The sequence below is a fragment of the Vulpes lagopus genome, chromosome 10, assembly GCF_018345385.1.
Source record: "Vulpes lagopus strain Blue_001 chromosome 10, ASM1834538v1, whole genome shotgun sequence".
Taxonomy (NCBI): domain Eukaryota; kingdom Metazoa; phylum Chordata; class Mammalia; order Carnivora; family Canidae; genus Vulpes; species Vulpes lagopus.
Window position 1 is genome coordinate 109,603,730 of NC_054833.1, and position 23,711 is coordinate 109,627,440.

Below are 23,711 nucleotides of genomic sequence, written 5' to 3' on the forward strand. Positions count from 1 at the left end.
AGAACCAGCTTGAGTCCTGTCCTGGGACATCTGCCAGCGATGGTTCAAACACACAGGGACAGTCCCGGGAGGGAAGGGCTGGGAAGAGGATGAGCTGTCAGAGCCCAGCAGTGATATAGGCCTTGGGGCCGGGTCATGGGCCCGCCAAAATAGGCTTGGAGCACCCACAGCTGTCACTCCTGGGGGACAATGAAGGTGACATGGTGGGCAGCAGGGCCAAGAGAGGCAATACTCTGGCCTATGTTCCCGGACCTCCTGGATCCAGCCAAGTCTGAAGTCAGAATTCTTGCTTGGACAATTCAGTTACATGAGTCAATAAATATCCTTTCTTGCTGAAGAAGGTTCGAGTTGGGTTTCCATCTCTCGTAATTGAGTGGTCGGGATGCTAATGGGCCTCAGAGCTGCCCAGGACCCCAGGGCTCAGGGCGCTGGTGAGGAGTCTGCGAGCTAGGGCTGGGGCCCTGGGATCCCCCAGGAGATGCCGAGCGGCACAGCTGGGCTGCCACCCTGGGGGCATTGCTGTGCCCCCCCACCCCCGCACGGAAATACCTGCCCGACCCAGGTAACTGGCCCCTGTTGGGAGTCCTCCTGAGGACTCACCGCGAGGCCAGCAGAGTGGCCCCGGGCAGAGGAGTCATCCTCAGGGGGTGCAGCTGCCGCCCTTCCACCTCATACCGCCCGCCAGTTGTCAGCTGGGCCCCCAGCGGTGACACCTCAGTAGGGGCGGTGGCCTTGCAGTGGGCGTGGGGGGCCCTGCGTGGAGCCGGGTGTGCGCTGGCGGGTCGCGCCAAAGCCACCCGAGCTGAGCAGGCTGCGCCTGACCGTAGGTGGGGAGTCAGGACCCCTGGGCTGTGAGGGACCCTGCGTGCAGGGGGGCTCAGTCGTCACTAGCCCACGGCTGTCCCAGGGTGGCCCTCCTCCCGGCTGCGGGTCACGGCGGCGGCGCGCGTGGCTGGGGTGCCCTGGCCGCAGTGCCCTGTGCGGGGTGTCCTGGGCGGGGTGCCCTGTGCGGGGTGCCCTGTCAGGGATGCCCTGTCGGGGATGCCCTGTGTGGGGTGCCCTGTCGGGGATGCCCTGTCGGGGACGCCCTGGCCGGACCGGGACGGGCCGCACATGCCTACTGCCTTCCCCACCAGCAGCCGCAACTCCTGGGCTGGACTGCCTCTGGCCAGAGGGGCGCTGGGCTGCACGAGAGGCAGGAGTGACGTTCTCCAGAGGCAGCCTCGAAGGATGGCCCTGGGGAGTCTGGGAGCCGGTGTGAGTAATCCACCCCGTTTGCCACCCTCCCGGAGGGGGACCTGTGGACCCTCAAGCCCTGAACTGGCTCCCTTGCCTTCCTCGTTTCATTGCCCACACCCCGTGGCACTCGCCGACTCATCTCCTGCATCAACCCTTGGCACCTGGTCCTGTCCCCCTCCTAAGCACTCCGGTTCCCAGCATGCCGACAGTTGTCACCTCCCATCTCCGGGCTCTCCTGAGCCCCCGGGCTGAGCGCCGCCTCCTGGGCTGTGCTCCTCGGCCCCACGCCTCGGGCCCTGGCACGGAGAGGAGGCCGGGCTCCCTGTAGGAGCGAGCACCGGGACCTTGCATGGGGCACCCTGGGTGCACGCAGGGTGTGGTGGGCGGGAGGCAGGGACCGCCAAGCCAGCAGCCTCCTGGGCCGGGGCGGGGGTGGTGGGGTCCAGGTGCTGTTGCAACCGCCTGTTGGTGTGCTTCGGGTGCAGCGGGCGGCAGCTTGCCCACCTTGCGGCCAGGGCTGCTGCGCTGGCTCCAGACCAGAGGCCGCCGGCCGCGCAGCGCGGCGTGGACAACAGGAGAGGTCGGTTCGTGTGCGGCGGGCGGGGAGCTGGCCGAGGGGCAGGAGGACGCCGGGGAGCGGAATCGCGGGTGCAGGACCAGCTCGAGCCCGGGCCGGCCGCAGACGCAGGTGCGCACCTGGAGCACCGGCAGCGGCCGCCGGCAGGGGGCGCTGTGGGCTTGGGCCGATGCGCGGGGGGGGGGGCGCTTTTCTGGGATCCCACCCGCTCTCGGGGTGCAGGGCGACCGAGGAAGGGAACCCAGGCACCGAGAATGTTCGCTTTGCAACATTTTTATTGATACGATATACTTATTTTGAACACAGAAAAGATACATTGTTGCTTATTTAGCGCTTAATCCAGGAACAAGGAAAGCTGTTAGCTCCATCCCTCAAACACTGATGAGTACTTAGGGATTTTTATCTTTTGTCCCCCCTAGTACTCTCTGGGGTTGCAGAAGCAGGATGCATTTCTTAAGAGTCTCATCCCTGGAGTGCATTTAAAGGCTATACAGTACAACAGACAGATATTTTTTGCCTAGAAAACAGTACACCACAGAGGCGGACAGAACTGCTTGTAAACAAAGTCCCTTTCCTGGTGGAGTCGGGTGCTCCAGGATGCCACAGGACCTCTGGACGGATTTCTTTCAGTTCTGCACCAGAAGAAATCCTAATTCTACAGAAAATAAAATTCACGATTGCCATCCTTGTCACCCTCCTTCTCAAGAAAGGGATTACTGAAATGTCTTAGCCCTTCAATAGAGAAATGGAAATGGGGAGAAGAGGATAGGTGCGGGCGGGGGAGGCAGGGTGGACGAGGACTCCACTTCCTGCCGCTGGCAATGCTGGCGGGACACTCCACAAAGATATTCGGCTGCCACCCTCTGGCAGGCTGGGTCTTCAGAAATCAGCTCTGTTACTTGCATGGTCTCTGATGGAAATTGTTGGGATTTGTGGGCCACTCTAGAAGCAGGCAAACCTATATATCTCTCTCTGGGGTGCCCTTGGCAGTGAGGCCCAGATACAGCCTCTCGTGGTGGCATGCTAGTATTTAGGGGGGCCCACTTCCCCTTCATTTCCGCAAATACCCTGGAGGGCAGGGCCAGAACACATCAGCTCACAATTCCCAACTAGGAGCTGCCACCGTGGAGGACAGCCCAAACTCGGGCCATGATGGTCAGCTGGGCACACACTTAGCAAGGGGCCACTTCTCTGCTTCAGGGCTGTGCCCAGGCCACCCTTCTCTTCTTTGAAGACCCTCAGCCCTGGGCAGTGGTTGGGCTGATATGGGGACAGCTTTAACCCACCACCACCACCATCGCATGCCCACCAAGGACCCTGCATATCACCTGTCGCGTGGGGTGGGGGCCTCCAAAATAACTCCGCCAGCACCACGAGGCTGGGGGCACTGGGTTAGGGAAGGGGCAGGGTGGGTGGTGAGGGCCTGAGCCCCCAGACTCGTGTCCCTCACCCCATAAGTGGCAGAGTGGTGATGTTGTGGCTGCCCTGGAATTGAGGGAGAGGTACAGTGTGTAGCTGGACCTCACTGAAGCCTGTCCCACCAGCCAGGAGGGCACGCCGCCCTGGGGTGGGAGGGGCAGGCGGCTGACCTGGGATGGTCGAGCAGTTTCGGGAGGCAGAATCAGAGTTTGGGCACAGCCTGCCAGGTGAAGGCAGAGGCAAACAGGCCAGGGAGAGGAAGGAGCAAGCCCTTGTCCCTCTCCACCTGTCTTCTCCCAGCATTGTCTGCAGAGGCATTATCAACAGGCTGGGGAGGAGACGGGAGGTCAAGAAAGCTTCATTTTTAATGAAACCTTAGCAGATGGGTTTGTGTGGATGTCGGGGGGCCTGTGTGTATTCACATGTCTGTACATGTGTGGTGCATATCTGGATGTGTGTGTACGGATTGTATATGTGTGTGTGGGGGGCGAGTGCTGTGTGTGCATATCTGCATGTGTGTGTGTGTGTGTGTACAAACTGTGTATACATGTGTGCATGTGAGAGTGCTGCGTGTGCACATCCGCGTGCGTGTACGTGTCTGTTCGTGTGTGTGTGCATGCCCTTGTGAGCCCGTGTGTATGTGTGTGTGCATGTGTGTGTGCACGCCCTTGTGGCTCAGCCCGAGGGACCGGCAGGACCTGGCTGGCTGCATCTCTCACAGAATCCTCTCTGGACCAGAGGCCAGCGCCCGGGTTGGGGTGGGTGAGCCCTGGGAGCTCCTTAGCCCTGGTTCTGGTCCAGGCAGGGGCAGCAGACCTGATGCGGGGTTGACCCCACACACAGCCTCATAAGGGGGCAGGGTATCCATGGAGACAGTGCGGAGGCCACCAAAGCCCAGGATCCTCTGTGCCTGCTGGTATCGGCCGGGGCTGGGGCCGCTGCCCACACTCATGGCACCATCCAGCACGGGGTAGGAGTCGGTCAGCGAGTAGGGCGGTGGGGCATCGGTCGGAATGTACAGCTGAGTGGCCCCTGGTCCCATGCACTCCTCATAGCTACAAGAGAAGAGGGTCCTTCAGGGCTCTGTGGGACCTGGCCTTAGGGTGGGCATAGAGGTCTTTCCCCAAGGGCTGGGAGCCTGTCTACAGTGACAGCTGCCCTGGTGTGGACCAAGCCAGACCTCTGGCATGCTGGCTCTAATGAAACCCCTCAACTCCCCCCAGGAAAGGCACTCTGGAGCCCCTGAGACTGGATTCTGGTCCTGACTCAGCCTGTGTTCCATGTGACCCTGGTGAGCAAGTCACTGAGCTTAGAGCATCTCCCCGGCTGGCACTCAGTGTGGGTGGCGCTAGTGGCAGTAACCTTAGGCTGACACTCCTTGATCTCAAGTCACCCAAGTCTACCTTCCAGTTTTAAGAAGGAGAACCCCAGGCTCCTCTGAAATCCACAGCTGAAAGACAAAAGAGCACCCACTGCCCCGGGGGGGGGGGTAAAAGGTGATGGGGGTATGGCTGTTAGTGAGGCCAGAGAGTCTCCTGCGGGGAGGAAGTGATGGAGGCTTTTCTTCTTTTTTCAAGTGCTATCCCATGGACGATCTGCCTGAGGGTGGCAGGGAAAACCCAAATGGCCCCCAGAGGAGAATTCTCTAATGGGACAGGGCCACCTGATGGACATGAGAACAGTTTGGTCACAGTGATCCCTGACCCAATGGATGTGATTTGGGTTTTGGGGGTGCATACGAAGGAGCTGGGGCCTGGACCCCCCGCTCCACCCCTTGGTCCCAGCATGAAGGACCTGAGCTCTTCTCTTCCTTCTTTAGTGACATCTGTTGTGTCATGCTCTGCTTCACTAGGACCTACTTGCTTCCACACCCAGAGGTATTTTGCATTTACACCATTTGGTGTAATTTGGGGATGGGAGTGCTATTTCCCACGGGGGGGGGGGATTCACACCCAGTGCCCCTCCCTCTCATGCCCTCCTCCCCCATGCAGCCTCCTTACCCTGGTGGAGAGTCTGGGTACAGCTCTCGAAGCACTGTGGCATCCATGTCCCCATCAGAACTGAGCTCCAACGGTGGGGACCAATCCTCGACAGGGCTGCAGGTATAGCGTATCCTGTGGCTCGGGTGGCTGTACGTGTACCCATCGGACACTGCAGGGGAACGACATTCAGCCTGGGCGTTAGGCCAGAAACAGGGAGGTCCTTACACGTCCACCCGAGGCCCCCGAAACTCTTCTCCAACTCACCGCCTGGCAGCTCACCAAGCACGCTGCCTGTCATTCTCTCAGAGATAGCCCTAGAATGTAAGCACCCAGGCTGTGCTGGGCCTGGGGGTCTGAGAGAAAGCAGAGCCTCACACATGCATACATGTGGCTCTGCCCAGGTGGAGCTCCCAGGGTGGTGAGCAGCCCGTCTTGGGGACAGCCCGGTACGGAGCAGTGTGTCATGAGATTTGATAGAGGCAGCACTGGTCCTGGGGGAACACCGATGAGCTGACCTAGCCTGGAAGTCAAGGAGGGCTTCCTGGAGGAGGGGCTCCTAAAGCGGAGTCTTATCTAGGAATTAACCAAGAGAAGAGGGATAGGCCGGGCAACAGACACAGAACAGCTTGAGCCAAGGAAGGAGATTAGAAAGAAGAGTGTGGTGCGAAAAGGAAGCTTTGAAACCGTGGGGAAGGCCTGGGGCATGAAAGCTGGGGAGTCAGGGAATGAGGGCGGCAGAGGTCTCTGGGGTCAGGCCCTCCTACTCCCTGTACCCAACCACACATTATTCCCTTAGTTATCGCAGGAGAAAAGGCACTTCTGTGATGAATTCTGGTGACTCCAAATACTGTATTCTCTTCTCTTTTGATTGTTTACCGTATACTAGCCCATCAAAGGCTCTGAAAAGTCCTGCACCTGAGAAATACATTTGACTGTGCTTATGCAGCATTTGACCAGAGTCTTCTTTTCTTAGATCTAGTAACACTGCTGAGGAGGTGCTGATAGAACAGAATCTCTTTATTCTACAAGTGTGAATCAAGAGGGAGGGTCAGGGCCTTGCCAGACGCCACACAAACAAGTTATTGGTAGGACCAGAGGGCAGCTGGATATCCTGGCTCCTCACCCTGTGAGCTCTGCACCTCCCAGCTGCTGACAGTTCTAATAGTGGCTACGGGACAGTGGGAGCCGCAAAGATGGGCTGAGCCATGAGGTCTCCCCAGCCAGTGGGGTCCCCAGAGAGTCTGAGAGTCCTCAGAGATCAGGACTCACAGCGGGGTGGGCTCACGGCCTCAGGTCAGTGCACGCTGCGCCCCATGCTACATTCTACAAGCTGAGGCTTCGGTGTAACTGTACAGCCTGCTCTCTCCACTCCCTTAATCTCTTTTTCCAGCTCCTGATACAACAGTGAGAAGAAAAATCTGGATTTTTCTTCAGTGGGTATAATCTGTGCACATCGAGAAAGCTCTCAGAAGAAAATATTCCAAACACGTTAACAGTGGCTCTGTCTAGATGACGGGATTGTGACCCTTATTTTCTTCTTTATATTTTCTGTATTTTAAAGGTTCTCCACGGTGAACATATATTACCTTTCTTCTAGGAAAAAGGTACCCAATAAAGCATGCTATAAAAGGAGCTGAAATGAGATTTGTTTCCCTTTAGGGCACCAGCTGAAGGGGAGACTTTCTGGAAGAATTTGAGGAAGAAACTTGGGAAAGAAGGAAGCACGAAACGGGGTGAGGACAGAAGTGGAACGTGGGCCTCTGCGCTCCAGTGCCAGGGAGGGTCCCGTCCACCTTGCAGGAGGCTGTGGCTTGTCTAGACCTTGGGAGAGCTAAGGCCGTTTCCTGGATGGGGTGGGTGGCCCTGGTAGGCATGCCTTGGAGCTGATGGAGCCAGGCCGCACTGCCTCTTTCCTCTCTCCTTGGGCTGCTTTCCTTGGGCTTCCCAGAGGCTGAGCAGCTTAGGGAAACTGAGGCATTCACCTAGCTCGGGCCCCAGTCCTGAGATGACCCAGCTCAGCCCAGACAGAGCTCCCAAGGAACAGCTGGAAAGGCTCCCCTGCCCCTCATTTCAACTCCCCACATTTCTTTCTTATCCCTCTCCTCTCCATACTTCTGTGTCAGTACAGACCCTGATGGTCTAGGCTTCCAGAAGGCCCTCTAGCCACCTCATGGGGATGAGGTCTCCCTCCGCCCTTCTTTACCAAAATTGAGAAACACTAGCTCATTATTTAACCCAAATCTGAGGTTAACACCCCTTGACAAGCCTGGGAGTGGGGAGCAGGAATTGGCATCCATGGGCACTTACCTCTAGCCTGGTGATCACACTCACCCTCAGGGCCGTGAGAGGCACTGTGGCCACGTCCTGCTCTCAGACAGAGAAACTGAGGGGTGGGGCCACTTACCCTAAACCCCAGCAAGTGACAGGAGACCAGATCTGCCTCCTAAAGCTGAAGATTTCTCTATCTTATAGAAACAAAGTTTCATTCATTCATTCATTCATCCATCCATCCATTCATTCTCAACCATTTATTGGCTCCTCTCTCTGTGCCTGGCTAGACTGCAGAAGGGCTCTGTGGGCAAGCAGAGAAGGGCCAACTTTGTCCTGAGGGTCATGGGGAGCCACTGAGGGGGTGCCGAGCAGAGGATGGAAGTGTTCACAGTTCAGTCACTTGGGTCGCTTTGTGGAGAGTGCCTTGCAGGTGCCAGATTGGGTGGCTGGCAAGTGGCGGTGGCCAGTGTCACTGAAGTGGCCCTGGCTCAGGTTTTCTCAGGGGAGAAAGAATGGAAAGAGTTAACATGTATTGAGCATGCGCTCAGAAGCCAGGTGCCATGCTAATTTAGTCCTCACAGTGACTTGCAGGGGTGGCCCCCGGGGTACCCATTGCATAGGTGGCCCACTTGACGTACACAGCGGTTGGACAACGTTCCCCAGGTTGTGTCGTAAAATGTGGAAGACGAAGGCATTTGGATCCCCTGGCTCTGAGGAGGGCCTGTGAGACCAAGGAGAGATCCTGGGGGATCCCTGGCAGAGGATGATGGGTGGAGCCCAAAGCTGACAGGTGGCTGAGATGGAGCAGGGGGTGGGTGTAGAGAGAGGACCCGGGGCCAAGGGCTGGGCTCTGAGGGACCTCGATATTCCTCTCCTCGGAGACCAGGAATCAGTAAGAAAGTCTGAGAAGGAGCCAGCAGAGAGGTGGGAGAGAGACCAGGAGGGCCTCAGTCACTGGAGCCAGGGGAAGGGGGTGTCTGGAGAACAGAAGGGTCCCCAGGGCCAATAGCGGGTGCCTGTCAGCGCTCTGCTGCGTTCTCCCGGCATGCACAGTGTGCTTCCCTTCTCCTCCCCGGCACCCTTCCAAGGCTCCTGGCCCCCTGCGCACCCTCCAGGAGGCCGGAGGACGCTGTGGAGGGTGTCGGTGCCTCTGGGCTCCCCAATGAGTCCCCACAGAGGCGCCAAAGCAAGAGCTGAGAACAGAAGTGGGGCAGGGAAGTGGGAACCCCACAAATGGGTGCCCGTGGTGACAGGGCTGCAGGACAACGGCTGGTCAGCATGGGGCAGCAAAGGCCAGACGCCAGACTTGGCCTGGCTGTGACCTGCTGTCACCCCGCCTACTCCAGAGATCAGGGCCAGGGCCTTGCCCATGTGGCACCTTGAGCAGGCTCGTCTCTCTCCTTAAGGCCAAGGTCGCTCTCTCAGACTTCAGCTTGGGATTTCCCGTGGGCCCTCTCTCATGCTCTCCGTACGGGCCCAGGCGGGAACTTGCAGGCCATTCAAGTGGGTGCTTTGGCTTCCCAGTCTTTAAAATGGGCTAGGGGCGCCACCTGGCAGGCCCGGTTGGTGGAACATGCAATTCTCAATCTTGAGATTGAGTTTGAGCCCACACTGGGCACAGAGATTACTTCAAGAATATATATATATATAAAATAAATAAGTAACATAAGCTAACACAGCTCTCGAGGTGAGGAGGAAATGCGGTGGTTCCTTCCTCCACCCGGGAGCATCTTCTCTGGGTGAGATCCTGTGCTGGGCTGTGGGCTCGGCCGGGTGAGAGCTACACACAGCTGTGCCCTGCTTTCCCTGATGCAACCCAGACGCCCCATGACAGGGCCATTGGTAGGGGTGTGGATAAGTGTCAAGGAAGTACAGGGAAGGGCCATGCAACCCTGACTGGCCAGAGCAGCTCCCAAAAGAAAGTGGCACTTGAGCTGGGCCTGGAAGGACAAGTAGGCTTTTGTCAGTTGGGGAAGTACGGGGAATAGCGTTCTGGCCTAGGAAGAGCATGTGCAGAGGTGTGGAGTTGGGGAGGAGCATGAAGGAGGTGCTTGGGGACAAGCTGGGGGGAGGGCAAGAGTTGGGCCATGGGAGGCAGGCACACTGTCGTCCTGGGCTTGACCAGCAGCACCCTGCTAGCAAGGGGGAGGGTGAGAGGGGGCCCTGGCTCCTTGTTGGGGGTGGGCCATGCTGGGCGGATCCTTGCAATCCTTAAGGGTCAGGCTGGTGAAGCAGCTTAGAAACAAGCCAGGCCTGGTCTGGGGTGCTCCTGGCTTGTCTTCTTGGGGGACTCCTTGGCTCCTGGGGACTGGGGCTGGCTGAACTTCAGCAGCTGCCTTATTCATGCTGTTGCTTCTCTTTAGTTTCCATTGTTGGGCAGTGAGGGCGAACCCCTAACCTGCTGCACTTTTCTTCCATTGTAGCCATGTGTCCCCCGCCATGCTGATGTCTCTCTGGGTCTTGTTCAGAGGCCAGCTTCCTGCTCTTCTCTTCTCCCAATAGCATTGACAGAGGAACGACATCTGGGTCTGCAGGGCCGCCTAGGTCTTAAGTGCGTCTGCCAGATGGGACCCTGAGCCCATGGGGTGCCCCTGCTGCTGTCTCCCCCACACCTTCAGCTTCCCTCAGGGGTGTGAGCACCGGGCCCTCCAAGGCAGTGCTGTGCAGTGGGTAGCCTACAGGAATCCGGATGGGGTGACCTGGGCTCAAATCTGGGGTCCCCCTGCTTGGGTGACCCTAGGTAGGTTACTTAAGCACCCTGCTATGGTCTGAGTGTTTGTGCCCCCCTCCCCAATTCATATGTTGAAATCTGAACCCCCAAGGTGCTATTACGAGGTGGGGCCTTTGGGAGATGATTAGGTTAGGAGGGTGGAGCCCTCCTCATGGGGAGCAGTGCCCTCATGAAAGAGACCCTGAGAGCTAGCTCGTCCCTCCTACCGTGTGAGGACATGGCAAGAAGCACGCGAGCCCTCACCAGACACCAAATCTGCAGGTGCCTTGACCTTGGGCATCTTCAGCCTCCAGGACGGAGGACTAAATATCTCTTGCATACAAGCCACTCAATTTAGGGTGCATTTGTCACAGCAGCCTCAACCCCCAACCTCAACTGCCTTATCTGTAAACCGAGAAGGTAATAAAGAGGACCACTGTAAGGATTAAACGAGGTTGTGCATGAAAAGTGGCCGGCACGCGGGGAGCTCCTGCGGCCCAATTCCCACGTGTTTCGGGTCCCCACCTGCGGGTGTCCCCATTGCTAAAACATGGCCCCTTCCCCAAGCAGTTAACTCCACGTGGGAAGAGGGGAGGGGGTGGCACAAAGCTGCTGGATGGTCAGGCCCTGGGCTGTGGCTTTCAGGCCTTCCAGGGTCCAGGCGGGAGGAGATCGCACCCAACCAGGTTTTAAATTTTTCTTTTCTTTTTTCCTATCAAGCTCTGCCTGTCCCGGAGGAGGATAGATTCTCAGCTGCTGCCATGGTTCCGGAGCCTCCAGACGGCTTCACCTGCAGTGGGATGGTGGCCTCTGGGCAGACCCCCCAACCCAGGCAGAGGCCCCTGTCAGGCCTCAGGGCAGGCTCTGAGGGTTGAATGACTCGAGCTCCTTCTTGCTGCTTTCAGGTAACTGGTCCTTTCCAGGTGTAAGACAGAGTCAGGCGGCTGCACTCTAAGAAGTTCAGGCCTTCTGGCCGGATGGGCACTTCCGGGACTGCTTGGCCCAGGAATTAGCCACCGACTCTGCGTTAGGGTAATTGCACTAATTGGGAAACTCTCACGTCGGTCTGTGTGCACTTTGCAGGCTGTCTGGGGATAGATTCATTCACTCGTCATTCATGCCGTCACTCATCCATCACTTACTCGTATGCCCATCTCACCCCCCACCTAGCCACCCCACTACCCTCCTGTCTATGCACCTTTCCTCCCATCCACCCACCCAGCCCACCCATCCATGTACTCACACATCTACCCAATCCACACCTGTATCTACGCACCCTCCCCCCCAGTCACTCATCCTCTCTTCATGTGTCCTTCTGTCCACCATCTCCCATCCCATCCACGCATCCATCTTTCCCTTCAGCCACTGCTCCATGTCCCACCCTGTCCCCTCACCTCTCCATCTCCTCATGCTCCTTGACCAACACTGGCCGAGGCTGGGGAATAGCACTGTAGCCTCCCTTTGACCTTCAGCATCACCCTTGGCAGACTACTACACCTCTCAGGCCCCTGAGAATGTTCTGGAGAGTGCCTCCGATCTCCTCCTGACCCCACTTCCAGGATACCTTCCTGACTACCTGGCCCACCCACGACAGGGCTGGGTTATAGTGACAATCACACAGGAGGCCGGGCCCGGGGCGGATGGCAACTCACCATATCCTTGTTCGTACTCTCGGTGGCGGCGGCGGTGGCGATGGTGGTGATGGTGGCGGCGGTGGCGGTGGCGGTGACGCTGGAGCCGGGCCTGCCGGTCCCTGCGGATACTGCCTACGATGATGGTGATGCAGGAGAGGATGATGACCACACCTATGACAGCACTTGCCACCAACACAGGAGACACAAGCAGGTGGCTGTGCTCCGAGCTTTCTGAGAACGTGGGGTAGAAATAGCTGGTTCGGTTGTACCGAGCTACTGCGAACAGAGAGAAAGGACACTGAATTGAGGCCGAGATCCTATGACACGTCCTCCTCCAGCCCTGCTGCTCTGTGAATTATTTGTGCCTGAACAAATGGAAGATAGTCTGAGGTCAGCTGCATGGACCATGTCCTGGCTGCTTGCTCCAGTGAGGAAGGGAGCAGTAGGGATACGCCTGCAGGAACCTCTGCGAGTGGGGGTTGACCTCCTCCGTCTCCTCTCCAGCCTCTGGCCTGAGAGCTCAACTAACCCACAGACAGGAAGAGAGGGACTCACAGAGGGCAACAGACCTGCCCAAGATCACACAGCAAACCAGTGGCAGAGCTGAGGCTTGATCCCCAGACTCGGTACCCGACAGAGACTCTACTCCACCAAGCCTGAGGTTGGAAGGTCAGCACAACTTGACCAAGAGTTTGGAAAACGGCAGGTGATGGACGGGAGTGGGGTCACCGAATGAGGACCAACTCCGTTGGCCTCCAGCACTGGCCTCCCACGCAGGGGGTTCCGGGGAAGTCAGGCGGTCACTGCCCCAGATGTGTCAGGGGGTCAGATCAGATCAGAGAAGGCTTCCCGGAGCGGCTACACTAATGTTAGACAAAGTAGACTTTAAAACAAAAAAATGGCATCAGAGAGAAGAGGGACGTTTTACAATGAAGAAAGGGGCAATGAGGAAGTTTTAACAATTATAAACCCTCGTGCACCTCGGATGCCGGGAGCAAAAGCTGACACGCTGGAGGTAGGGACCGACAAAGCGACAGTAAGAGCTGGAGCCCTCCGGACCCCACCTGTGGTGAGGCTCAGAACTGGCTTTCGGTCTCCCTTGGACTGGTTGTGACTGCTGCTTGTTTTTATTCCCTTGCCTGTCAGCTATTACCCTGAGCTAAACTTCTCCATTTTTCTTCAAGACCCACAGCTGAAAGGTGGCGAGGTGAAGCTCTCTGTTTTTGTCTTTCCCTCAGGCCGGAAAGATCCATTTACGTTGTCTACTCTGACCTCAATTTAGGAGGACTTGAGTCCTCTAGCCGTGGACGCAGGCCATGCCTGCCACGTTTTCCTCGATCGAGGCCGGCGGCAGACCTTACTAAGTGACAACGGTCCTCGCTCCTACTCGGTGCAGGAGGTGTCCTTTCCAACAGCCCTCCACCTGGTCGGGAGGTGGCACTTGGGGCCCCACTCATCCAGTGTGACCACAGTGCCCTGTGCTACCACGCTGGAGCCCGCGGCCAGTGGCCCTGGCTTGGCCTGGAGCTGAGCCCCGGTCACGCTGCTACCGGATTGTCTCCAGTGAAGTCCAGGCTAGCCAGCTGTCACCTGACGTCATCTTCTCGCCCCTCACCATGTGGCCTCCCACCTCGGAAGCCCAGGGCAGGGCTGCGGGTGCCAGGGACGTCAGCTCTCAGGAGAAGGTAGGGGCATGGGGAGTCCGTGCTGCCGTCAGATGAGCGCCTGGCCCTCCTGCCCCGGCAGTGCCAGTCTCACTACCCTCTGGGCACAGAGACGGCATCACCCGTGCCTGCACATGGAGCAGTCGGTGCCAGAGTCCACCTGCGTGGCTGGTTGAGAAATTAATCTTCCAGCCACCACGACCGGCAGAGGTAGGTGCTGCCTTAAATTATGAAGGAAACTCTTCCAGTTTCTTAGTGCAGGGCCCATTTTATCAACGAGATATACGTGACTGTGGAGAAATAACATGATGACAGCCCTCCTTCCCACCCCTGTCTCCCTGTCCCCACGCCAGCTGCGGCACAGACAGAGAGGGGATAAAGCAAGCTTTGGCTCTATTCTGGAATTTCTTCCCAAGGATCTTCCACAAGGGTGCCCACGGTTAAGAGGAAATTGATCCCCAATGTAACAGGTAGAGAAACTGAGTCCCAGACAGTTAAGTAATTCACCCCAGGGCACGTAGCCCACAGAGAGGGACCTGGGTCAGTGGGCAGCGTAAGGCCCATGCTCTTAGCCAAGGTTTCTTTCTGTGACTACCCGGCACCAGGCTTGGAGAGCTCATGTTTTTTTGGATCTTGGTAAATTAAAACGTTCCTATCTCTAAAACGATGCTTGGCTTCTTCTGGATCGCTCTATTGTAATCAAAGCAGGCCCTGACCTACAGCTTATGCAGGGTGAAGGCATATCAGCAGCTGAACATTGCTGATAAGACGCCAGGATTCCAGAGAAGGAGCCGGTGTGTGTGTCGGGAAGAGACAGATGGTGGCAAGAGGAGGGGCAATCGGCCCAGGGCTGGCGGAGGGGACCCCTCCTCTGTGTATCTTCTATCTCTGCATCTCTTCCAGGGATGTGCCTGGGACCGTGGGGAGGGGCCCGGGGCAATCTCTCCACAGAGGAACAATGTGACGAATAAGGTAGCTCTCACTGAGCACCTACCAGCCCAGGTCGGGCTACACCGTTTATAAGCACCAGGAGCTCATTGAATCAGCACAGCAACCTGAGAGGTAGGTGTGTCTTCCTCTCCCATTTACACATGGGGAAGCTCAGGGCGGAGCTAGTAAAAGAGGTGGAGCCAGAACTTAGATCCAGCCTGTTGTGTGCAATTCCGGAGCCTGCACTCCTACTCCCTCTGATTCCACATGGGCTGAGGCCCCTGGAGGGCAGGACCTGTGTCCCTTGTCTTGTCACTGGGTTTCTTCAGTGCCTCGGGCATGGCCAGCATGGAAAGGAAGCTCAGGAGCCATTTGAATCCCAAGAAGGGAAGTTGGGGATTGGTCGTTCTGTGTGCTTGGGTACGTGGGGGTGGGCCACGGGGTGAGCTGCTCTCCATCCTTCTCACCCACTGGCATTTCGTTCGGCCGGTCACTCACCCCACCATCCAGCCCACACGCAGGACCTCCCGCCCCGCCATGCAGCCCACACACGGGATTCGCAGGCATTTACAAGCACCGGCAGGTTGTCGGAATGAAAGAGCTGCTGCCGACTAGGGGAGCAAATCAGGTATCAACCGAGGAGTCTGGGTCTGGGGTCGGCTCCAGGTTGACGGTAAATCAGTCTGGCAAATGCCACCAAAGGAGAACCTTGGGGCTCCCAGTGAGGGATCATGATTTGAGGACTCATGAGAGAGGTGGAGGCTAGGGGATCCCTGGGTGGCTCAGTGGTTTAGCGCCTGCCTTTGGCCCAGGGCACAATCCTGGAGTCCCAGGATCAAGTCCCACATCGGGCTCCTGGCGTGGAGCCTGCCTCTCTCTCTCTCTCTCTGTCTATCATAAATAAATCTTGAGAGAGAGAGAGAGAGAGAGAGAGAGAGAGAGAGGTGGAGGCTGAGATCGGAGGGGCTGGCATTGGCCAGACCACAAGGGGTCTTGAACATCACATTAAGAGACTGTCCATCTCAAGGGCACAGAGGAGACATGGGAGAAGGAGTGTGGTCAGAGTGTTTCAGGGGAGCCCTGTGACTGCAGAATGGGGGGCAGGATGGGAAGTGGGAGACCAGGAAGGAGGCTGCTGCCCACATGAGCATGGAGATGGGGGAGGAGGCTGAGGCCTGCAGCCCCACACTATGCAGAGCTGAGTATGGAGCAGGGCTCAGGTGAATGCATCTGATAGGCATAAGGCCACTGCAGAGAGTTTCTTTGCCTCTCTGATTTGATGTGCTCTGGGCAGGCCTCAGAGGCAGGCTAAATGCTTCCCTACTTGGCAGATAGGGTCCCAAGGTCCCCCCCCCCCCCCACCGTTGGTTCTGGGCTGGTACCCCGGTCCATGCATCACCACTGAGTCTTTGCCTCCAGACTTCTGGTCCAGGGCTGGGACTGGGAGCCACAACTGAGTCAGAAGGTTTTACGTGACCCAGGCCTGCATGTCGGGGAGGGGTCAGGGGCTTGCTTTTTCTCCATGCAGATGCCATTGCCATCCTCATTTCTAGGTGAGGATGCTGGATCTTGGTGGCTGAAGATTTGCCCCAGTTTTGTGGCAGATCTGGGATTTGAACCCAGGACTGTCTGATAATTCATCAAATAGGGCACAGAGCAGGGGCAGAGAGCAGGATGTGGCGGGGGTGGAGGCAGGAGAGCTGGGTCTGTCACTCACTCACCGTGTGTCCTTTGGCATCCCCCTGCCTTCTCTGGAACTGCTGGCAGTTTGTCTAAAGAGATACTTTTCTTGAACATTCCTCCCTCCAAGATGGGTGAATGGGTCTGAGAGGAATGGGGAGGGGGAGAAGCCAGGTGAACGCAGCGGGTGTGAGGGGAGGTGACAAGATCCAGTTGCATGCCAGGGGGACATGGTCAGGGCTGGCTCCAGTCTGGGAAACATGCAGGTCAGGGAAACTGAGGCAGATGATCACTACCAAGTCGTTGCTGGGTGTAGTGTGCAGGCAGCTCTATGGTCCCTCTGGGTACAGGGAAGCAGTCTTGGCAGCCTGAAGCCACCCGAGGAGCACTGACAAGGGAAGGACATGAAGACACTGGAGGTGCTGAGCCAACATCTTTAGACCTTTAGTCCTCTCCCTCGGAGACGCTGGCTAGAGGGGAAAGGGGGGGCCAACGACTCAAATCTGACAGATGGCTCTTGTCACAGAAAAGTCTGAAGATATTTGTCACAGGTCCACTTCCCTGGCAAGTCTGTCCTCAGCACTGCACTTCTCCCTGCACTGCTGAGACCGCCAGGATGAGGCTGTGAGGTCATTGGAGGGAATATGGGGAAGAGGATTCTGGCACCTTCTTCCCTCCGCTTGCTGGTATCTGGTCCCAGCTTCCTGGCAGGGGTGTGCAGAGGGGCTGGGGTGGGGGACATGGCAGGGTGGGCTCACTTGCTTGGGTGTTTCTGGGTCTCCTCCTTTGCTTTTGAGGTTAACCCTTCAGCCCACTTACTGGTACCCATCTTCTGGTTGCCAGGCATCTGTGATGGAGAGATGTCAGAGTGCTGGGGGTGGGTCAGGGACATCCACACAGTGGGGCTGGGCCTTGGAGGACAGGTCAGAGAAGAGCATCAGAGGAGGGAGGAAGCAGCCCAGAGGGGGTGAGGTCCCAGCAGAACTCAGGAAAGGAGGAGATGCTCCTGGGGTGAGGCTGTAGGATGTCACCTTGATGGCAGCAGAACTCTGGGCTTATGGAGGTGAGGGGAAGGCTACTTGGTGTTCAGGATTCTTCTTACAATGGGGAGGCATCTCTACAAGAAGTCAGCTAATGTAATGTCAAGGTCCTGAAACCTTTTACTTGGTCATTTGTGGCAATATAAGTGGGGTAGATTATAGTGGAAAGGAGGATTGGAATCTACTATCAATCCTCTATAAATTCACTCAGCCAGCCAATCATCCACCTGCCCATGTATTTGTCTACACAGGCATCTACTCAGCACTCAATCTCAATCATCCACCAATCTGCATATTCAAGCATCCACCCATATATTCAATCATCCATCCGTCCGTCCATCCATCCATCCATCCACCCATCCATCCACCCATCCACCCACCCATACTCACTAAGAGCCTATTCCATGCTGGGACATGTGCTAGACACTGGGAACATGACATGAATCAGACTAAAATGAGCCTCTCAAACTGTGGGAAGCAAGAGGTCCCACAAGGTGCCCCAGGGCTTAGAGGAGAAGCTTGGGACTTTATGGGGCCCACTGCTCAGCTCTGCTTCCATCCGTATTACAGATTAGTCTTCATAGGAGAGCGCTTCCCTGCCTGTAGAAGATTCTCAACCACTACACTAAAATATGACTGGAAAACATAAGTGACTACCCACAGGCCTTTCATGATTCCATAAATATAAGATGAAAGTGATTTATTCCACTATTAAGATGCCACTTAAATAAATTCACCAAAATTAACTCAGATGTACTATCACTTCTGCATATCTAAATTCCGTAAGTTTACGGTCTTGTCATTCGCTAAGGTTTTATCTCTGGTTTGATGGATTATTTATTTATTGGCTGGTAAATACACCACAACAGTGTCACAAACCACTTTTCCCTATATCTACAGAGCAAATGGTGAACTGACTCGCATTAAAGAAGCAAAGCCATGACAGAAGTAGACTTTCCACTTGAACCTGCACCAAACTCTCATTTTCTTACTAGAATCATCACTGGCCTCAACCTCCTCATTTTCTCTCCTCTTTTGTCAACACCTAAAGTTGGCTCTAAGGCTATTTTCCACGAAGAACACACACAGGTTTTTATAAGACCAGCTGAGTCACTGTCATGCTGGATGAGTAGGAAATCATGTAATTGTGATGGGAAGCAGATGCTGGGGGGCTGGCTTGGCCCACCCATCAGCTAGGGGGATTAGCTCCCACATCCCAACCTGCATTATGAGACTCAAATTCACGGCTTGGAAAAATGACCATTTACTACAACATGGACTTTCAGGAAGTTCATGAATAATTGATATATAAAATGTTAAATTATGAATGCTGCATAACCTCAGCTATCCCCCCACAACCTGGTCAGGCTGGAGCTGTGTACTTGGGCCACATACTACATTACCTTCCTTGAGTTTTGCTTTGGCCTTTTGCTATCGTGGGTTCTGATTCTGGAAAAATGTTAGAGATGATGGGACATTGTCCCCTGCTCCACAGACGTTCCCTCAGCTCTCAGAATTTATGAGGGCATCTGGGAAACCAGCACCAGGGCAACAGTGCATTAAAAAATAATATCCCAGAAGTAGACGGGATTATTCTAGGAATAATTCTAGGCTTACTCTAGGAAAGCAAGAATGGTTTAAGACCAGGATATCTATTAATATGTCACTTTAGTAAGTAGGATGAGAAAAGCCAGTAGAATAGGCAAAGCCAGAGACCTCTTGGCCATGATAAATCCTGGTGATCTTAACTGATGGTTAACATCACACTGAGCCATGGAGCTTCGGAATAGTTTCTCTGCATGTGGTTCACAGGACATGGAGTCCTAAGAACACTATGGGATGTTTGGGAAAAGCCTTTTTTAATATCCTCTGAACCCCCAAGATGGCTTTGCAGCCCTTAGTGGCCTTTGGAGCAAAACCAGCCTATTTATTCACCAGTATTCTGAGAAGGGTCACTCTTTAGCCACTTTTGCTGAGGGAAGCCTAGAGCTCCTCCACCAGCACATCTTGTCCTAGGCTCTGGCTAGGTAAGACGGTGCGGGTTCAAAGCCTGGCCCTGCTTCTTGCAGGCAGTGCCCTCTGAGCAGTTCGCCCCTCTGAACTCTATCACTTCATCTATAAAATGGAAACGGCAATCTCTGCTATGAACTACTCAAAGCACACTGCCTTGCAAGATGCCTAGCACACAGTGTGTGCTCAATAGATGACAATGAAACCTTAAAATCTTAAAAATATCCCCTAGACATAGATCTGAAGGTGAAAGGTAAATCGGTAAAGCTTCAAGAGGGAAAACACTGGAGAATGTCTTCATGACCTTGGGTTTCTTAAACAGATATGAAAATACTAACCATAAAAAAATTGTTAAGTTTGATTATATTAAAAAAGATCTTTGGTAGGAGTTTGGGCTTCAGGGTGGGCAGGGAGCCAAAGAACTCCACAGGATTGAGAGGTGAACAGGGTCAAGGCCATGGCTGGAGCAAGCGGAAGGTTTTGAGGACTTTCCAAATAAATGCATCATTTGCAACCTGCCCCAGGACATTGGAGACTGCTTCCCATGGAGGTTCCTGTCTGTACAGGTGCCTGGAAGTGGTTAAGAGATTCTCAAGACACAAAAGGGTCCTTCTCATCTTTGGGCGGGGAGGGACGGGGGGGGGGCAATCCACCTGCTCACAATCAGTTATTTCCCTCTAATGGATATGTTCTTTGCCCTGGACCCAAGAGAGTAGTGACAGCATCAGTTACAACAGTTCAATGTCAAACAGGATTAGCAGAGTGTAATACGTCCTGCGATGATACAGGAAACCTAATTTTGCAACCTAGGCCTCATGTTCAGTGAAGGGACCTCAAACAGCCTTTCTTCAAACAAGTGATAAGTAAAAAGCCCTGCAGGATTCCTTTTCAGTTCGAAAAATGCAAGTCTTAGCAGCAGCTGACAGGAAATGTGCGATATTTACCCGGCCTGTCTTTTGATGATGACTCACATGACCAGAGCCTTTGGTGCCTCTGATTACCTACATTTCAACATCAGTGTCCCTTTCTACCTCCATCCTGCAATGGTTTCTGCCGCACAACTACCGTCCTTGGTTACTGAGTCAAACTTAGACCCTCGTTCTGTTTTGATAAGCTGTTTTTTTTTTGGTTTTTTTTTTTTTGCTTTCCGCTCTCAAAGCCAGTGCTAAACAAAGGGGAAAACACTGTTCGCACCTTTCTCCTTTTACACGTGTTTGTCAGCTTGCCAGGCCCGTGGCTCTTGTAATAAGACAACGGCGTAGAGCTGGGCCTCTCGTTCCTGTGCACGAACAGATAAAGCCTCCTGCGGGAGAGATGCAGGCTGTGCCCGCGCTGGGCAGGAATTGAGATCGAAACGGCGGGTAAACGTTGGTTAAACCAGAGCCCGAACCTCCGCCCCGACTGTGGCTACGCTCTTTAGTTCAGTGTTTTTATTTAATACTCAGTATAATTTATATTTTAAAAGAATTCAAAGAACACGCCACAGGTCCCTGAATATACAAATCCTGTTATAAATTACATAGTGTCTGAGAATTTGATAGTCATGTTGTTTTAGATAATTGGATTTTACGCTTGGAGGACGCGCCGGTGCGCTGCTCTCTCGCAGGTGTCATTGATCATCCTGCTCCTTCCTGAGGGGGGCGGGGGGGGGGCTGCGGTTCCCATTGCTTAGGGAGTGGCGGGGACACGCCGCTCGTGCCATGGCCACACGTGTCCTGTACTAACAGTCCTGAAACTGCTAGGACCACTGTCGCTATTTTTAAATGTTGGACGTAACTTTCTATCTTGAATAAAGGAGGCTTTTGCAAAAAGTTTTCATTATCTCATGAGCAACCCTTCACCTTGCATTGAGCCGAAAATCTGAGAGTTCAAAAATAGACAAAAACTCTTTAATACGGCTGCTGTCCAACTTAAGAGGGGCCCACTTTGGCTTTTACGTTTCTAAAATTTTATTCTTGCTGTTTTTATTGCACTAACAGTGAGGATTAGAGGTCTAATTATTTGTCTCCCTGCCTAGGGGCTGAAGAGCCTGCGGTATGGGCAGAGAAGAGCTCGGGATGATGGTCTCTCGCAAGGCCTAGAGATCACCTGCAGACATGGAGTCCAGGGGTGGTCGGGTAGGCAGAGGGAGCAGCCCCTAGAAGCCGACTGCTAGGGGGCCGATGCAGGACAGAAGCAAATAGAGGGGACTCTGGGAGGTGAAGTGTACTCGAGCTCGCAGAGGGGTCTTTGTGGCCAGTGCCCTGGGCTTAGATCCAGAAGCCCTGCTTTTGAATCCTGTCTCCTCCTGTGGCGGGTCCCTGGGCATGCGACTTGTCTCTCTTAGGGCCTCTCTCTTCTCTCTGGAAAGCAACCAGGCCTGCCCACTTCTGCAGTGACATCACAGAGGACAATCACTTTTCCCCAGTCACCCTGGGCACAGTTCCAGGTGCAGGCACAGCTGAGTTTCGGGGTAGCTAATCTAGGGTAGCTCTTGGCAGAGAAATGGCAATGTCCTTACACCTTCCTGCTTGCAGGAAAACCCATCCCCTCTCCTCTCAGTGCTCTTGGCTTTGGGATGCCACAGGTGACAACTCTGAGGATCATGCTTTCCTTGGCAAGATTTCTAGATACAGAAACCATTTTACCCTCCACCAACCCTGGGCTCAGTTTCTCAATTTTTCCTTTTCCCACACTCCCTGGTTGTGGCAGAAGAGGCTGGACAGTGGTTCAAGTGATGCCAGTGGTATCTTCGTCCAGAGGGCAGGATGGAGTCAGACTGGAAGGTGAAACCATTAAATGGAGTCAGCAGTGGATGAAATGGAGAGCAGTAAAAACTGACAAAGTTCGGCGCCTGAGCCCAAGGAAGGACTGAGCTGTCATTTAGTGAGATGGGGAAGATGATGGGCAGGACATCTGAGATGTTCTAGAGACCCTGAGTGGACATCTGAGTGGAGATACGTGTGAGTGGGGCAGACAGTTGGACATAGGAGTCTGGAGCTGGAGGTATAAGTTTGGGGGCTGTCAGTATATGGGTGCTGCTCGATGCCACGAGGCTGGATGACATCACCCAGGAAGCTCAATGCCAGGTGGGGTGGGCAGTGAAATGCAAGAACGCTGCCAGCCAGGAGTGCTCTGCAAAAGCTGGGGGTACTGCTGCCATCACAAGATTCCCCCGCTATCTGAAAGTAGAGCGTTCGTTCCCATGAAACCTTTCATAAAACAAAATGGTGTCAAGTGAAGAAGCAGTTATCAGTAATTTATTTGGAAAAAAGTTCTAGCATTCCCAGACCCCAGAAACATAACCTCTCTTAGGCTTTTCTGATACCTTAGGATACAACTTGCTAACGGATGTGCAAAGTTAATTGAGATAAGGCACAGATGCTCACAGACCCAGTCCAAAGCTCTGGTGGTTGGATGTGGAGCTGCTGCTACGTGTGGTTTTGGGGAAGGAGCTTGGTAAGGCCACTGTTGCTGCCTGGGGTGTGCACGGCCTCTATAATGGCTTGTTTCGAAACAAACGTTTAACGGTCTTTACTTTTCGTGAAAGCAAAATTGTCTTCCGATTTCTTTTGATTAGGGAAAAGAGGTACTAATCTAGGTCTTCTGTAAAAGTGAAGTGGCGTAACCCAAACTTTCAAAACGTGAGGTATGCCTGTAGTATGACCACATCAGGTGTCCGAGCTGAAGTGTAAACCTTCCTTCCAGGGACTCTAATATAAAAGTGCATAAAATTAAGATTAGCTTTCAGATGCTGAGCACTCGCTATGGTCAGACTCTGCTAGACCAGAGAACTCTGAGGACGTGCAGCCAGGACATTCGTGGGGCCATGAAGACCTGCTGTAGAATGGGTTCTCCATCCAAGGGGTGGGGATGAAGTAGTTGACTTGACTCCACCGTTGTCCTTTTGGCCATTTGTGGTTTTAGCTAAAATTGAGCCCTGGAAAGCCTCGCCTGGGGTATATCCCTGGCCCTGCCTTTTTCTTACTGTGTCACCTAGACTAGTTTCTCCGTGTCTGTGAGGCTCAGCTTGTTCATGGGTAGAATGGGCACACTGACCCTTCTCTTGTAGGGCTGCTTTAAGGAAATCATGTGAAGAGATGATTATAAGGCCTTAAAGGCACTCTGAGGTGAAACCTTTTATTGGCTCCCATTTTACAGATGAGAAAACTGAGGCTCAGAGAGAAATGTCTAGCTGATGTTACTTCTTCTAGTCCCTTGGTCCTTCTGAAGTCAGGCCACAGCGGGGAATGAACAAGGGTTTCATGTCACAGGCCAGTGATCATGGGGTGGTGCTTGTCTGTGTTGCAGAGAGCCTGAGATTGCATCGAGCCTCAGGAGGAAAGAGTGCTGCAACTGACTGACCATGTCTGCTCTGGGCACAGTAGTGGTAAATGGTGAGCGTGGCCCATCATTTGCGTTCCTTGCCCTCAAGTCTTTCCTTCTGTTGATAAGTCAGTCTCTGCAGAGGTAACTGTTACAATGAGCAGAACAGAAAACAGTAGTACCTGGTCCGAACCCCAAATTTGCCTCCAGAGTCCCCATGTGTCTCTCTCTCGCTGCTCTATCACTGAAG

At 54.5% G+C, this 23,711-nt stretch overlaps 1 protein-coding gene across 2 annotated transcripts in view; it reads right to left on the reverse strand.

Moving 5' to 3' along the window:
• Window positions 1-2,073: 2,073 nt before the first annotated feature.
• BEAN1 (brain expressed associated with NEDD4 1) overlaps window positions 2,074-23,711 on the reverse strand; it is a 34,904-nt gene continuing 13,266 nt past the window's right edge. The window contains exons 3-5 of one of the 2 annotated variants that reach the window (XM_041773146.1): window positions 11,851-12,105; window positions 5,236-5,386; window positions 2,074-4,290 (exon numbers count right to left, since the gene is read on the reverse strand). In XM_041773146.1, coding sequence (XP_041629080.1) covers window positions 3,951-4,290; window positions 5,236-5,386; window positions 11,851-12,105 — 746 coding nt within the window. In that variant the 3' untranslated portion in view covers window positions 2,074-3,950. Of the gene's footprint in view, window positions 4,291-5,235; window positions 5,387-11,850; window positions 12,109-23,711 lie in introns of both variants that reach the window. The other variant, XM_041773145.1, reaches the window with a different exon arrangement.